Source organism: Setaria viridis, chromosome 3 (assembly GCF_005286985.2).
Source record: "Setaria viridis chromosome 3, Setaria_viridis_v4.0, whole genome shotgun sequence".
Taxonomy (NCBI): domain Eukaryota; kingdom Viridiplantae; phylum Streptophyta; class Magnoliopsida; order Poales; family Poaceae; genus Setaria; species Setaria viridis.
Window position 1 is genome coordinate 7166159 of NC_048265.2, and position 14856 is coordinate 7181014.

At 43.2% G+C, this 14856-nt stretch overlaps 2 protein-coding genes across 2 annotated transcripts; both read right to left on the reverse strand.

The window, feature by feature from the left end:
• Positions 1–6649: 6649 nt before the first annotated feature.
• Positions 6650–8214, reverse strand: LOC140222340 (putative disease resistance protein RGA4). The gene has a single exon (XM_072292620.1). It carries the CDS (start codon positions 8101–8103, stop codon positions 6802–6804), a length of 1302 nt encoding a protein of 433 aa, XP_072148721.1. The 5' UTR covers positions 8104–8214; the 3' UTR covers positions 6650–6801.
• On the reverse strand, positions 8214–10326 carry LOC117849571 (putative disease resistance protein RGA3). Its single transcript, XM_034731159.2, has one exon. The coding sequence runs from the start codon at positions 10298–10300 to the stop codon at positions 8216–8218; it is 2085 nt and encodes a 694-aa protein (XP_034587050.1). The 5' UTR covers positions 10301–10326; the 3' UTR covers positions 8214–8215.
• Between the last annotated feature and the right edge of the window lie 4530 nt (positions 10327–14856).

The window sequence follows — 14856 nt, forward strand, 5'->3', positions numbered from 1 at the left end:
AGCTAATAAAGCATCTCGAGGCCAGCCAATAAAGCATCTCGAGGCCAGTACTGCAAATATGTGAAAATTGATGACAAGAATAATTCGTCCATATAAAGTTGACTGCACAAAGGAACGTACCTGTCCCTTTTCAGCAAAAAGCACAAGATTCTTTTCTCCATTTGCCATAACAACAAAAACGTTTTGGCATGGATGCCAGAATCACCTGCTAAATAAGTTTTAACTTCAAGATTCCAACAGTATGGTAGAAAACAGGTAAATACGTTGCCTAACCTCTTGGATTACCCCTAATTTGTCAAACTCTTCTTTACTGATTATCGCGGTGACCTCTGTTGATATAAAAAACACCAAGAGCTGTTAGTAAACAGTGGTAGAATTAGACGGCTAGGGTTTGGCCGGAGTCGGGTTGTGGGGGCAGGACGACCCAGAGGAGCAGGAGGAAGGACGGGTGCGCATCGCTGGAACTGCCGGTGGCGCGGGGAAGGATAGGAGAGTGGCAGCGACGACGAGCGGCGCGGTATTGGAGGGAGGCGGCCGTTCAGAAGAGGGAGGGGAGAGAGAGACCGAACGAGAATGGGAGGACGGCGGCAGGCCAAGGATGGTGACGCGGCGCAGGCATTGAGCGGCGCGGGGTTCCTTGCAAATGTAGTGGTGGGTTGTTTTCTACAAAAGCAACACACGAAATCGGAATTTTCTCTTCTTGGTGTCGAAATATTTCGGAACCCAGGAGGCACGGCGCAAAGAAATCGAACGTGTTTACTGTAGCGCGGGAGCCTGCGCGGATCTTTTCCACGATTATAGAAAAGGTGAAGGGTTTTTTGCAAAATTGTGTGCGCCCGTGGCAGCCTCTGGACCACACGATCGGCCACGATCCAACGGCCGCGAAAAAGAGCGCCGTGGCCCGGCTGGTTGAGCCCCGCTGGACCCCAGAATAAGAGGTCTTGATTAGTACTATCCTTTTCAGAGTAATATATCAGTGTCCTTTTCAGAGTAGTAATGTTCTTTTCCCTGTATTGTTTGTCCAAGAAATAAGGCACGTATTTATTTTTGGTTCATGACAAGGAAAAGTGACACTGGTGCCTATACTTTTTTACACCTGACAAATTCCAGTGCTCTCAATGTCAAGTAGACAAAAGACGGATACACAACCTTCTGTTCATATTATTGCAAACTGTTTCACTGACAGCCTGAAATCCTTCCTACTCTTTTCTTTTTCCAGGTTACATACTAGCCTTTTGATGGTATTATTATGATTTGTTGCTACCTGAGTTTGGTGATTATATTCGCTGCACAATTGACATTTTCACCTCTCTTGCTACAAAACTCTTCGAGGTATATTGTTTTAGCTCACTTAGAAGAAACAACGGCTATTATTATTTCCAAACACTATAAATTTCTCTTGTAATATTATTGTTGTTTCTATAATCTTAGCCAAACTTCAAATATATAGTTTGACTTGGAACAAATCTAAAAATCCTCATATTCGTTACATAGGAAAAATCCATATATTTGTCACATTTAACGGTCTATTCCCCTAATAAGCATTAAAGAAATAAGCAAGCGCCAACACCAAACAAAAACAAAGCCCTAAGTTAAAGAAATACTATAAACAAGCGCTAAAACCAAAGAAAAAAACAAAACCAGCCAAAAGTATTACAATGCCAATCAGACCAGACCTAACCCATCACGGGAATGACCAGTCAAACCAGCCGATTTGACCGCAAGGGCCAGTAGGGAGAACTCAAATTCCAAAGAGATTTGACCGCAAGGCACCGGATCGGTAATCGACCCCGCCTTTGTAGTAACGCCCGTTCCCCGTGCTATCGGCCGTCGGCCCCGCCTCTGCGTCCTGTGGTGCCCGCCCGGACTGGTTCGTCTCCTCTCTCTCGTTCGTATTTTTTAGACGAATTGGGCAGAAGAGCTGCCGATTATATTAAAAGAAAATATTCAAATTGGCAGTATAATAATAAATATACACCGGCGGGTTGGATTGAGACATCAACACGAGCCGCACAACTCATCCTTCTTCACTCTCTCAAGTTTTTACTCTCCCTACTTCGTCCTATACAACGAATCGACATTTTAGCTTAGGAAACTTTCATTTGATCCGTGGATCTTGAAGAGCAAGGTATCTTCTCTCCCTCGTAGCTTTTTTTCACATCGATTCACTATATATTAGTTGCATTTTTTTAACTTAGGGTTTCATGCAAATGTAGGATGCCGAGGCGTGGAAAAGCTAGGAAACTAAGGTAACCCCAGCGCATGTAGTTATGTTATGTGCTCATTGTTGTGGATCAAATGAAAAACCTTAATTGTAGGTTTATTATTAAGTGTGTTTGGTTCTTACAACAAAATAAACTAAATTGTAGTTATGGCACCAAGCTGACCGGAAATGCCTTCGATCCATTGCCTCTGCCTAGTGGTGTTCCAGTGCCTATGTGCTTTTGCGGCGATCCTTGTAAGGTAGCCAAGTCCGATGAACATGATATGTATAGGCAGAGGTATTTGATGTGTTCCAACTTTGCGTTTGAACCTACACTTCGTAAGTGCCGCATTAACAAGTTGGTAAGGAATTGTTGTTGTCTTATAATTATTGTCCATATTTTTTTATAACAATGCATTTGTTGTAGACCCCTCCACCGCTATGTGATTTTGAGCAGTGGATCGACACTGAGGTCAATCCTGAAGACAAGAAGTTTTTGGAGTATATGTTGCGCTGGGATGCAGAGAGGAAGGAGATGATGGAGAAGAGGCTCAGAGAGGAGGCTGCGGAAAAGGAGCACAAGGAAGAGGAGGAAAGGAGGCGTGTTGCTGCGAACATTGAGGAGAGGGAGAAGAAGCTTGAGCGTGCACGCCGAGCGAAAGCAGCGATTGAGAAGGATCCCGATGCCTTGAGGAAGGGAAAGTGACCTCGTTGCACTCAATAGTCATAATTAGTTTCTAGTTCTATGATTTATTTATGAATAATATTTTGTACTGTGAGACTTTTATTATGTTGTCATGTAATGATGCACTTTAAGTATGAACATGCAACTGGTAGATGACCTATGTTTATTTTGCGATGTAATGCACTTCAAAGTTGTACTCTAGTAAAATTTCCGCAGAAAATAAAAAGGGTACTTGTTAGTGAAATTTCGTCTACTTTTTAATGCAATCCATACAAAATTACGAGATGAATAGTGAACATAAATACAAACATACAAGCATATGACACATTCATAATAAAATTCACAGTAGTTCAGAATGAAAGTCCATATACACAAATAGTTCATATAACACAAAGTCCATATACCACATAGTTCGCAATAAGTACCCTCAGTGCCTCCTAGTCTTACCCTTACCTTGTGACCAAGGGTGTCGGTGCCTAAAGTGTAAGGAGAACGTGGTTCCTAGAGTGTAAGGAGAACGTGGGCGACGTAGTCTAGTGCCTACAACCTGTGTAGGCTGAGTCAAGGGAACCTCGTGGAGCTGAGACGGGCCAAGCTCCTCGGGCCTCTGGTCATCATCGTCGTCATCGTCCTCATCCTCGGATGCAATTGCTTTCGACCCTGAGGGGCCTTGCCTAGACGTACCAATGCCTCCTTCGCGTGGGGATGGAACGTGCACGTCTCGCGTCGTGGCAGTCCTGCAACCACAACGAGCAGCCGCACGGCGAAGCCGACTTGACAGTCGCTGTTGTGAAAAAACTAGTTAAACGAAAGAAGGTACCGTATTAATAAAGTATTTGAAAGAACAATTTGAGTCTTACATCTAGAAAACTTCACGTCTCGGGGTCCGTAACTCTAGGACGAAAATGCTCAATATCTCTAACCGAGCTTTGGAGCGTACGCCCTGCAACAAATTTTTAGAAGTCAGTAGTCACTAAAGCAATAAATGATTAAGTCATTAACTTACTTACACACTAAGTCACTAAATGACTAAATCATTAAGTCACAACCTCGCACTGCATGGCAACAAACTTAACACATCCATAGTCATCCCTTTCCACGGTGCCTCCATGATATATGCTCACTACGTTCTCCATCTAGTACATCAATATAACAATGCACAATTCATTTAGTCCATAATAAATGAAGCATTCTAACTATATCATACAACTAACTAACTATGTCACCTAATATGTACCTATGTACTTAACTATACAACTACTTAACTAAATATCGTAATAACTAGTTTACTATTTAACTAACTATACATCTAACTACGTAAACAAAATTGCACATCCATCTAGTTAAATAGTGTCATGAGTATTCTCTATTCCTTCTACCATTGCAATTCATAAAAAAAAACTACCAAAATAAATTAGTTTTCATATCTAACAATTCTACCAAACTATTCTAATTTATCTATCTAACTATTTTATCTATTCTACCTACCTATCTAAATTCTACCTAACAATCTAAATTCTAGTTAACTATAACTCTTCTTAGAGTTTTACCTGAGTCGTTCGCACCGACGGGAAAAGCTGGGGCAGGCGCCGGGCGGAGGGCCACCGGCGGGGATGGCTGCGGGCGCGGGGGCCCAAGCGGGGCGGCCGCGGGGGCTTGGCCGGAGGGGGCACACCGGCGGGGGCGGGCGCGGGCGCCACGTAGGGCGGGCGCGGGAGCCGGCTGGGGGCGGGGGCGGGCGGGGCGGCTGCAACGAGACACGACGGCGGCGGCGGCGCGAGTTTGAACGACGAGTTTGATCGAAGGAAGAAAGCAAGGGACGCACAAAAGGGAGGGAAGAAAGCCAAGGCTTGGCGCCAAGATCGTTGGTGCCAAGATCTGTGGCGCCAAGCCTTCGCGCCTGTCGCCACGTAATCCACGCCACGCCACAGGGGCACGCCATGCCACGGGGGCACGCCATGTCGGGGACCTTAGCGCCAAGACGTTGTATGCTGGCGTCAAGCTAAAGGTCCATTTTTTGAATTGGTTCCATCAGGGGTCTATTTGTGAAATTTTTTCGCGAAAAAAGCTAAAATAAAAAAAAGTCGGATAGTTCAAGGATGAAAAATCAAACTGCTGGACGTGAAAAGTCTACGACGGGACGATCAATCTCCGGCGAGCCACGCCGCCGCGTTCTTCGTTCGGCAACACTGACCCCTTGGTGGCCGTGTTGCCGCGTGCGACGAGATACCCAGCCTCACGCAAACATGCACGATCACACACACACAAACGAAAACGAAAAGGGGAAAGCTCTCGATCGATCTCCATGGACTCCAAGGATGGCGCCGCCGCAGCGTCCGGTGAGGGTAGCACAGGCTGCGCCGTATCTTCCATCAGGCGCCGGTCCAGTTCCTGCCCGTCGCCGGCAAACTCGCGCTGTCGTTCTACGGCGTGCGCGAGGAGCCCCGGCGGCTGCAGCTGCTGGCCTCCATCGCCCTCTGCTACGCGGCGGCCGTGGCGCTCGCGTTATTCGCCAGACAGCTGGATGCCTATCCTGCTGTAAATAATCCATCATTTGCAGTCCTGGCAACGATCCTACAAATTAAAGAAGTCAAACACGGGAGTCAGCATTAATTAGAAGCTAGTGTCATACAAAATCAATCATCAGGCACACCAATATTACGAACCAGGGTAATAACTTTCATCAGGTCTTCAATCTGCTATTTCAAGCATGCCAGCCGCCTCCTAATTGAATATTCCCATCCTGGCAGGTCAGGTCGTGATCATAGATGGTGTCAGAAGTTATGCATGCAAATCAACACCAAATTGGAAAGTATATATACAGGAGAATGACTGTATATGTCATCCAATAGTATCGTACAAGCAAAAAATATGTTTTATGTAAAAAGGCATCAGGCATTTAAACAAAATTACACATATTCAAAGAGCTAGTGAATTTCGAGAAAAAAACTTTAAGACAACTAACAGGGAAAATAATCACAGAGAGCAGTCAACTATAGCATACAGTATTGGTTCAAAATGACAGGAAAAATAAATTCATCAGCCACTTGGATTAGAACTAATATAGTTTGGCCGCAGTAATTCCATCATGCCAAACTTTAATATGTTAGTAAAGGAAGTTTGATCGATTATACGTGATTTGCATTAGCTTTTAATACCAAGATAATAAGGGGCGGAAAGATCATCTGATAACTAAATTCCTTTGAGGGACAAGAGAAGAGATGCACAAGGATGACTACACTAAAGTGCACCATTAATTTCTGCCTAAACTTGTTGACTGAATTTTACTAGAGGTTCTAAACATTATTAAAACTTTTTAATCACTAAATTGTACTACCACATCTTGTCGTAACTACTAGTATGCTTATTAAGTCACTAGTTACTTTTTTGCCAAAACACCAATTGAGCTCCTGGTCACTTTATTAAAAGAAATGGAAAAAAAAAGACTGGAGGTTACCTTCATAACGGGCATCTAGTGTTTTCTCCTCGAGATGATCCAGACGTTGCTGTAGGCGCAGGGGAAGCAACTTTATACCAGGACAAGATTCAATCCTAAGAGCTCTAAGATATGAGTAGGCTTGAGGCCCATTCGGTAAGGATTCCAGGCTTCTGCAATTCAAAAGGCGGAGGTCTTCCAGCGATGGGAGCCTTCCTAAGCAAGATTCGAGTGATTTCAAATTACTGCACTTCACAATATGTAATGTTTGGAGGGCATCCAGCTGTCCTGATAGGGATCGAAGATTGTCGCATTCCTCAATCTCCAACGTCTTGATTGATCGAAGATTGTCGCATTCCTGCTGACCGAATATGATGGACCCGAGCATATGGCAGTTGTCAAAACGTAATCTCTTGAGAGATGCCGGTAGGTTGGGAACCTCTACCAAAGATGGACAATTTTGTAAGCATAGAAACTCTAGACATGGCAGGAGTCCACTCCGTTCTGGAGCAGATTGCTCAGAAGTTTTTTGTGTGCGCCCTGGAATTCGTTTTCTGGCCAGTAGACAAGAGCGTCGCAATATGAAATTGTTAAATATACGAGCTGTGCAAAACATGTCCATAGTGGCAGTGCACTTGAGTGAGAGAACAAAAGGTTGTATCTCCATAACGTCATACGTGTCAGAGGGGATTTATGCTCCCATTTCTCCTTGCCACGCACCAACTCACTCGAATTTTGTTCAGCCACCGATTCTCTTTCTGTGTTATCGCCAAACAGCTGCATGCTGGACAATGAAGTGATATATCTGCTAGCTGCGTGCAGGGACGATATTTGTTGGCTGGCTCCTTCTACTTCTAATACACTTAGCTTCGGTGCTTCGGGTAGAGTAGTCAACTCTGGACAACTCCAAATTCTTAGTTTCTCAAGCCGATGAAACACTAGCTCTTCTCCTGGATTTCCTTCGCCATCCTCCCATCGCTGAAACATCTCAAGATTTCGTAATTCCATTTCCTTCAATGCTGGAAATGCAGACCTGTACTCAGTCTTGACCCCTTCAAATGTTTCTTTAATAACTGATGCTTTCGGCAATGCAGCCAGACTTTTACACTCTTTGATTAACAGCTTCTCAAGCAGAGGAAATATTGGCCTTTCTCCTCGCACCTCACTTGTGCCCCACCATATCTCAAAGTTTGGCAACTCAAAAATTGCAAGCTTCTTCAGTTTCTGAAATGTGAAGGCTGTATCACTGCTGCACAAGTAACGTATGTTTTCCAATCCGCACAAGCAAAGAATTTGCAGAGCTGGTAACTGCCAGAATGCAGGAAGCTTCTCGAGTCTTTTGCAATCGGATAACTTAAGCTTCACTATGCCTTGCAACTTATTCATCCATGTTGGACAAGTGTCGATACTGCAGGAATATATCTTTAGAACCTTCAGTCCGTCATGAGGCTCCAGACCTTCCAGTACCTCTTTATCACTATTCCGTGCCTCTTCAACATCAGTCCATCTTAATGTCAACCTGGCCAGTCTGTTCTTATATCTGAGTTTTGCCGCATATGCATCTGCTTCTTTCACATTTTCTAGCTGTCTTAGCTCCAGCTGACCACCAAGGTCGTCTAACCACCCAAGTTCTCCCACCTTACTGCAACCGGATCCAGCACCTGCTACAAAGCATGTAAGGGTCTGTAGGGAAGTGAGGTGTCTAATATCAGCAGGCATGGTCTTTAACCTTTTACATCCGTGAGTGTAGAGGTGACGGAGGGCAGTCATGTACTTCATTCCCTTTGGAAGTCGTTCAAGACCATCACAGTCAGAAAGGTTCAATGTTTGCAGATGATATAGGATGCTTATATCTTCAGGAAGTGATTTAATAGCATAGCTTCCTGAGAGATCAAGATACCTCAGGTGATGTAGCCATACGGGTTTTAGGAATGAAGTTTGCTTGCTCCATAACTCTAAACCTAGCATGGTCCTTGATGTTGAACCTCCCCTGATCTTTATCCTTAGTGCTCGCGCAGACCTGTATTTTGACAAATTTTGCAAGTCTTTTTTTTTTACAGAATACAGATTGCCAGAAGTCATCGTCTTCATCATACTCACATATCAGTGTTTGTATAACCGGAGAGCCTTTCTCCAGGGAAGCATTCAGAAAAGTTTCTGGTTCATTGACCGACAATAATAAATGACGAGCTGAATGTGGAAAATCCCCACTTTTACTCTGTTCTGTTGCTATAGCAGCGCATTCTTTTCCCATAGAATCCAATGCAACGTCATGCATAAGGTCATGGATCTTACAAGTAACTCTAGAGACCTCTATATCAGTGAACTCAAATGGGATCCCCTTCACATCCTGGAAAAATGACCTTGACGCAAGCTCAATGAAAATATTTTTACCTGAAATTTCAGGATGTTCTTCTCCTTGTAGCACCGGGATAAAACCATTGGCCATCCATAACTGGATCAACATTTCCACGTCAATCTCATAATCCTTGGGAAACATAGCACAGAAAGCAAAGCATTGCCGCATATGTGATGGCAAGCAATTGTAACTAAGCTTGAGTACTGGTAAGATTCCGTTTCTATCATCACAAATCTTTTTTGTCCTTAGCACATCCTTCCATTCACGCGCGGTTGTCTTGGTACTTAACACAGAGCCTAATGCTGTAGCAGCTAAAGGAGAACCAACACATCTCTTTGCAACATCACTAACCATGTTAACTAGTTCACGAGGCCAATCCTTTTCTTGTTTTGAGCTGAACGCTCTTGACTTGATAATTTCCTCTATGAAATTTTCACCCAAGCGTCCAAGTTCATAGGCTCCTTCAGCTGTACCCATCATTAGTTTTGCGACTTCTTGATCACGAGTTGTTGTGAGCACTGAGCTGCCGCTGCCACCATGCTGAAGGTAGGACTTCAGTTTTTCCCACTTGTGGGCCTCATCACGGTTCCAGACATCATCCAATACGAGGAGGTACCTCTTCCCACTCACTGCATTTTGAAGCTTGTCCAATGCTGAACTTCCATTTGCTTCACAACCATTCTTCTTAGCTTCTTTCGTTTCAAAATTCTTCTTAGCTTCTTCCACAATTCTTTCAGCCAGGGAATCCACATCAAAGTTGTCAGAGACGCACACCCAGAGTCGTAGCTGGAAATGCTTCTGAATGTCAGGGTCATTGTAAACAAGCTGTGCTAAGGTGGTCTTCCCCATCCCTCCCATCCCGACGATAGGAAAGACCGTGAGATTCACATTGCTAGCTTTATCAAGCAACGACTTAATAATCTTCTCCTTGTCTCCAGCTCTGGATCTGCCGGCAATGTCCACAGGGTCGATGATTTTAGAACTATTCTCCCTCAAGTGATTAACGGGCACTGGTGGCCCTTGCCGGAACTTGAACCCGAAACAATTCATCTCTGCGATAAGGACATCAAGTTCTTCCAAAATCATACGGAGCTTGTTTCCCATCCTTTTACGGAACACAAAACGGTTGTGAGAAGGGAAGAGCTTTATTACATCCATGTCGAGCTCCTTGTAGTGCCCCTCCTCCCTGGCTTTGCGGCGGAGCGCCTCGTACTTGAACTCGTCCAAGACATCGTTCGCCTGGTAGGCCACTTGCCGGACCTCCTCCAGCCAAGCTTTCGCCCCTTCTCGCTTGGCTGCCGCCTGCTCCTCGGCGTCAGTGATGACGTCCAGGATGGCCGGCAGCTTGCGCTTGAGGAGCTTGTGCTGCTTCTCCAAGCCCTCCATCACCTGGTACTGCTCCAGGAGGTAGCTGGAGGCCTTCTCCTTCACCATGGACACCAGTGGCCCGACCACCATGGTGGCCAGTACCTCAGCCATCGGAACGCCTGGAGCTCGATCAGAACGCACGCGCAGGATAGTGGACACAGGGAAACACAGTTGCAAGGTGGAGAGGGTGGCGAAGGTAGACGATGGGTTTGAGAAGCTGCTTTCGGGGAAAATGGAGACTGCGAGCATGCATTGACGTGGGAGGAGCCAAGTGGGATGGGTTTGATTGGTTGCAATAAATTACAGCAATATAGAATGACGTTTGTACAGATGTGTTCCAGCTGGGATCGAAGATTGTCGCATTCCCAAATCTTCAAGGGTCTTGTTTAGTTCTATCCAAACTCCCAATTTTGACACTATGCAAAAAGAAGATTCCCCGTCACATCAAACTTGCGGTACATGCATGGAGTACTAAATGTAGACGAAATCAAAAACTAATTGCACAGTTTTGTTGTACTTTACGAGACGAATCTTTTGAGCCTAATTAGTCAATATTTGGACAATAATTCACAAATACAAACAAAACGCTACAGTGTGCTATAGTACTACAACAGTAATTTTGAACACCCAAATTCAGGGCAACTAAACAAGGCCAAGGTCTTGATGACGGAGGAAGATTGGCAACGAGAAGCCACTTGTACATCTTGATCTGCAACTCTTCAAACAACGACAAGCCAGCTAACGAAAATTATTGCAATTTGCAGACCATCCATGTGGAGCATGTCCCGGCTCGCCTGACACGCCGACAGGGCGGCGCTGGAGGCCATCCATGAGCCGGGTGTTTGTTTCTGGACTTCAGTCGCATCAAATTTTCGAAAACTAGAGCATTAAATATGAGTTAATTATAAAACTAATTGTACAGATTGAGGCTAAAGGGCGAAATGAATCTATTAAACCTAATTAATCCATCATTAGCAAATGTTTACTGTAGCAACACATTGTCAAATCATGGACTAATTAGGCTTAATAGATTCGTCTCGCCGTTTAGCCTCCATCTGTGCAATGGGTTTTGTAAATAGTCTATGTTTAATACTTCTAATTGGTATCTAAACATTCGATGTGACAGGTGCTAAAGTTTAGGGGTGGGAACTAAACACCCCCTTAGAGCAACTCCAAGAGTATCCTAAAAAATTCTTCCCCAAAACTATATATTGGGGGTTCTCCCAAAAAAATTTTCCCCCAAAAACATATCAGTCCACAGCAGATCGCTAATAAATAGCTCCCAATATTTCAAACACGGGCCACGTCATCGTATTGGGCCCATTGGAAGGGACGCGCGGGAATCAGGATTGGGGGAGGAACGCCAACGCTAAAATATACGCGGTGTCAGGCTGTTTTTTAGCGTCGCAAAAAAATTGAGGAAGGTTTAGGTGGATTGTTGGAGTTCATTTTTCTCTCTTTTTTCCTAAAAAAGGTATTGGGGTAAGATTAACAGCCTCTTGAAGTTGCTCTTAGAATATAGAATGACGTTTGTACCGATGTGTTCCACTTGTACATCTTGATCTGCAACTCTTCAAACAACGAGAAGCCAGCTTGAGGTGCCGTATCACTAACCGCAAGTATTAGACAGAGCAGAATCCAGAAGCTACATGGTTAATTAGCAATAACCTTGATCAATGTGGAGCAACCGGCGATGAAGCAGGAGGTTGTTGCGGGCCAAAGCAAGATATACAGGGGAGTGCGTGGCTATCCAACAACCTGATGATTCGAGGGGTGTTCCTCACGCACACCTAAATAACAGTAAAAGGTTGAGGTGTTTGGATACGAGGTGCTAAACTTTAGCAGGATCACATCGGATGTTAGGATACTAATTAGAAGGACTAAACATGAGCTAATTATAAAATTAATTGCACAGATGGAGTCTAATTCGCGAGATGAATCTATTAAGGCTAATTAATCCATCATTAGCAAATGGTTACTGTAGCACCACATTGTCAAATCATGGACTAATTAGGCTTAATAGATTCGTCTCGCGAATTAGACTCCATCTGTGCAATTAGTTTTGTAATTAGACTATGTTTAATACTTCTAATTAGTATTCAAACATCCGATGTGATAGGTGCTAAAGTTTAGCAGCGGGTATCCAAACACCCTCTAAAGCATGCTTGAGACTATGGCCAAAAGTTATGCATGTGTAGAAACCACCAGGATGAAGAATTACAGATGAGAAGTAACTCGCAAGTTGAAAATTTAGACTTTATGAATTAATGACGTCAAAGAAGTTTGAGCAGCATGCCTGGATGCGGAATTGCGGATACTGATACTCGATGATGACGAGGACCTCGAGAGTCTACTGTGTGGCAGTGTGGTTACATACTTACATTAGCCTTCACTGCAAGACATAAGAAAACAGTCGAAATCAAACCTCTTGCTACAATTCTGTAAGATCACCAGCATTTTCATCTGACTTGGCAATTTATGATGAGAGAACCGTCAGGTGAAGCCTGTCGTTTTCACCTGTATGGATGTATGTCATTGCGCTTACAATCATACTTGGATGGGTGACTCTACTTCCTTCTGTCCATACAACAACACTACAGCGCACGCTGATATAATACTCTCAACAAGCTCACAGTTAACAGAAGTTTTCACAATGGGTTCAGTTTATCTAGTTACTATTTGATTTCATCAGTTCAAGTGCCTTAAATGGTGCTGCTGCAGTCCATACTCATACATGCACACAGAATATCTTTTTGTGTGACTCACTGATGAAGTAGTAAGAAATAGAGACAGCAGTTGTACTGTACAATGGAAACAAAAGCAGAAAAGGAAAAGGGTCTAACTCTTCCCCAGGCAAAAGAAAGAAAACTACATCTACTTCAGAAAATTCAGTTCGGGATTATTCATCTTAGCTCACCTTGTTATGTCCCAACTTGCAGTTCCACTCCCCAGTTCTCAGAATTCAATGTATAATTCTCGTCTGTTGAACAATGAACATCAAGAGTGAGCAAGGGCTTTGGTCCACAACAGAAAAACGTGAGGAGACTCCTACCAATAAATCGAATAAGCAACTGTCCACTATGGATATAATCAAGGCAAGGAAAGAAACAAAGACAAAGAACTTCAGATAAATAAGTGCGCGATAACTTATTCGTGTAAGTTTTCCATAAAAATTAAAAAGAATGCATCCTGTTAGAAAGGCAAGCTATATGCTTGAGCGATTCCACACCCTGAATTAAAGAAAAATGTGTTTGAACTGAAGTGGGGATTCCAATAAAATGCATTTGTTTCTCTGTGAGTAGGATTATCATGAAGTAATCAAATTGTGTTAAAAAAATGGACTTGTCTTAGTAAACCTTGTAGGCGCTCAATTACCTGATCAATGTCCTGTTTAGTGCAGACCATCCCAAAGAAATGATGCCAATAAGGCACCGAAATGATTGAACCATAGCCTATCAAAGCTTGGGTACAAGCTCGGGCACAATTTCTCCCGGAGTTACTTGGCAATTTCTGCGCAATTAGGCAGGCTTCGTCGCTACCAACAACGAAGGTCCTATTTTTAATGAGCTACGGGCCCTATTTTTTTACATAAATTTCTAATTTTTATGTCTATCAAAAGTTCTAGTCCCGTGTGGAAGAATCTATCCGTTATGTCTACAGGCTGACATGCCTTTTCCATTAATAATGACATAAATAGGTAATTAGAATCACATATTGGGTTTTTTGATGTTTCTGTATAATGAACATGCAGATAATTAGATTAAGGTTTAGGTGTTTAATTTAGGCTCCATCCATTCTCTTTTTGATAGGGATATTTCCAAAAATCAGATTTTCACAAATGATAGTCCTATTTGCCATTGATGTGGACTGTGTCAATAAATTGCATAGATAACGAGGAGTCATTAAGGCAAACATTGGAGGGTTAATGTGGCGGAACTGTCTGACTTAAATTTGGGACAGTAATTATTCATTCACACTTAAAACAGTTTAAATCCGGTAGTCCGTCAAGTTTCTCCGGGACAACCCAAATCATCCACATACAACTTGAATCTTAACCATACATCAGAATCGCTTCCACGAAGGGAAAGCGTCAATAAACATTACCTTTTTACATAATTACTGAGGGTATGAATTATTACAAACTATAGGTTGAAACAAACTTAAATGCAAGTTAAACCAATCTAAGAGTTTCAAACTAAAACAAGCCTAGAAAGTAAGTAGTTAAACAACTAAGTCCAACACTAGGGCATTATGAAACTCATAAAAGACCCTAGTTCTTCGGGCCTTCCTCTTCGCCCACCTGCTGCTGCATGACCGAAAACAACAAAAGAGGATCCCCTGAGTACAAAGTTACTTAGCAAAATTGACCCGTCTCACTAGTACAGATAAACTAAAATAAAGTTTCAAGGAGTAAACTGGCTGACTCCATATTTTTACGAAAAGCTACTGGTGCCTAGTGGAACTTTAGTTTTGTTATTTTAACCACAATTAGTTCTTACCTAACCAGTCTAGTTAAATAAAACATTTTGTTCAATCAAGTGGAACTAAACATCATACATCGATATTAATTTAAGCAAAATATCATATTGAACTTGTTTACTCTACGAAATTTAAGCGATGATCAAATGCATTTATAACCGAGAATTGCGACGATCCGAACCGATTTACATCCTGCAGGAGATACCTAATCACCAGCCATGCACAACTGCGCAGGTTGCACATAACGACCTTTTGATTAGTCGTACCCAAAGATCGGAAAACATAATTACCCGAACCCAGGGACACACCCCCACATGGGACCCTGT

Bases quoted from the DNA above. Each gene is read 5' to 3' on its own strand.
- LOC140222340 (XM_072292620.1), bottom strand. From the start codon at position 8,103: ATGAAGTACATGACTGCCCTCCGTCACCTCTACACTCACGGATGTAAA.
- LOC117849571 (XM_034731159.2), bottom strand. From the start codon at position 10,300: ATGCTCGCAGTCTCCATTTTCCCCGAAAGCAGCTTCTCAAACCCATCG.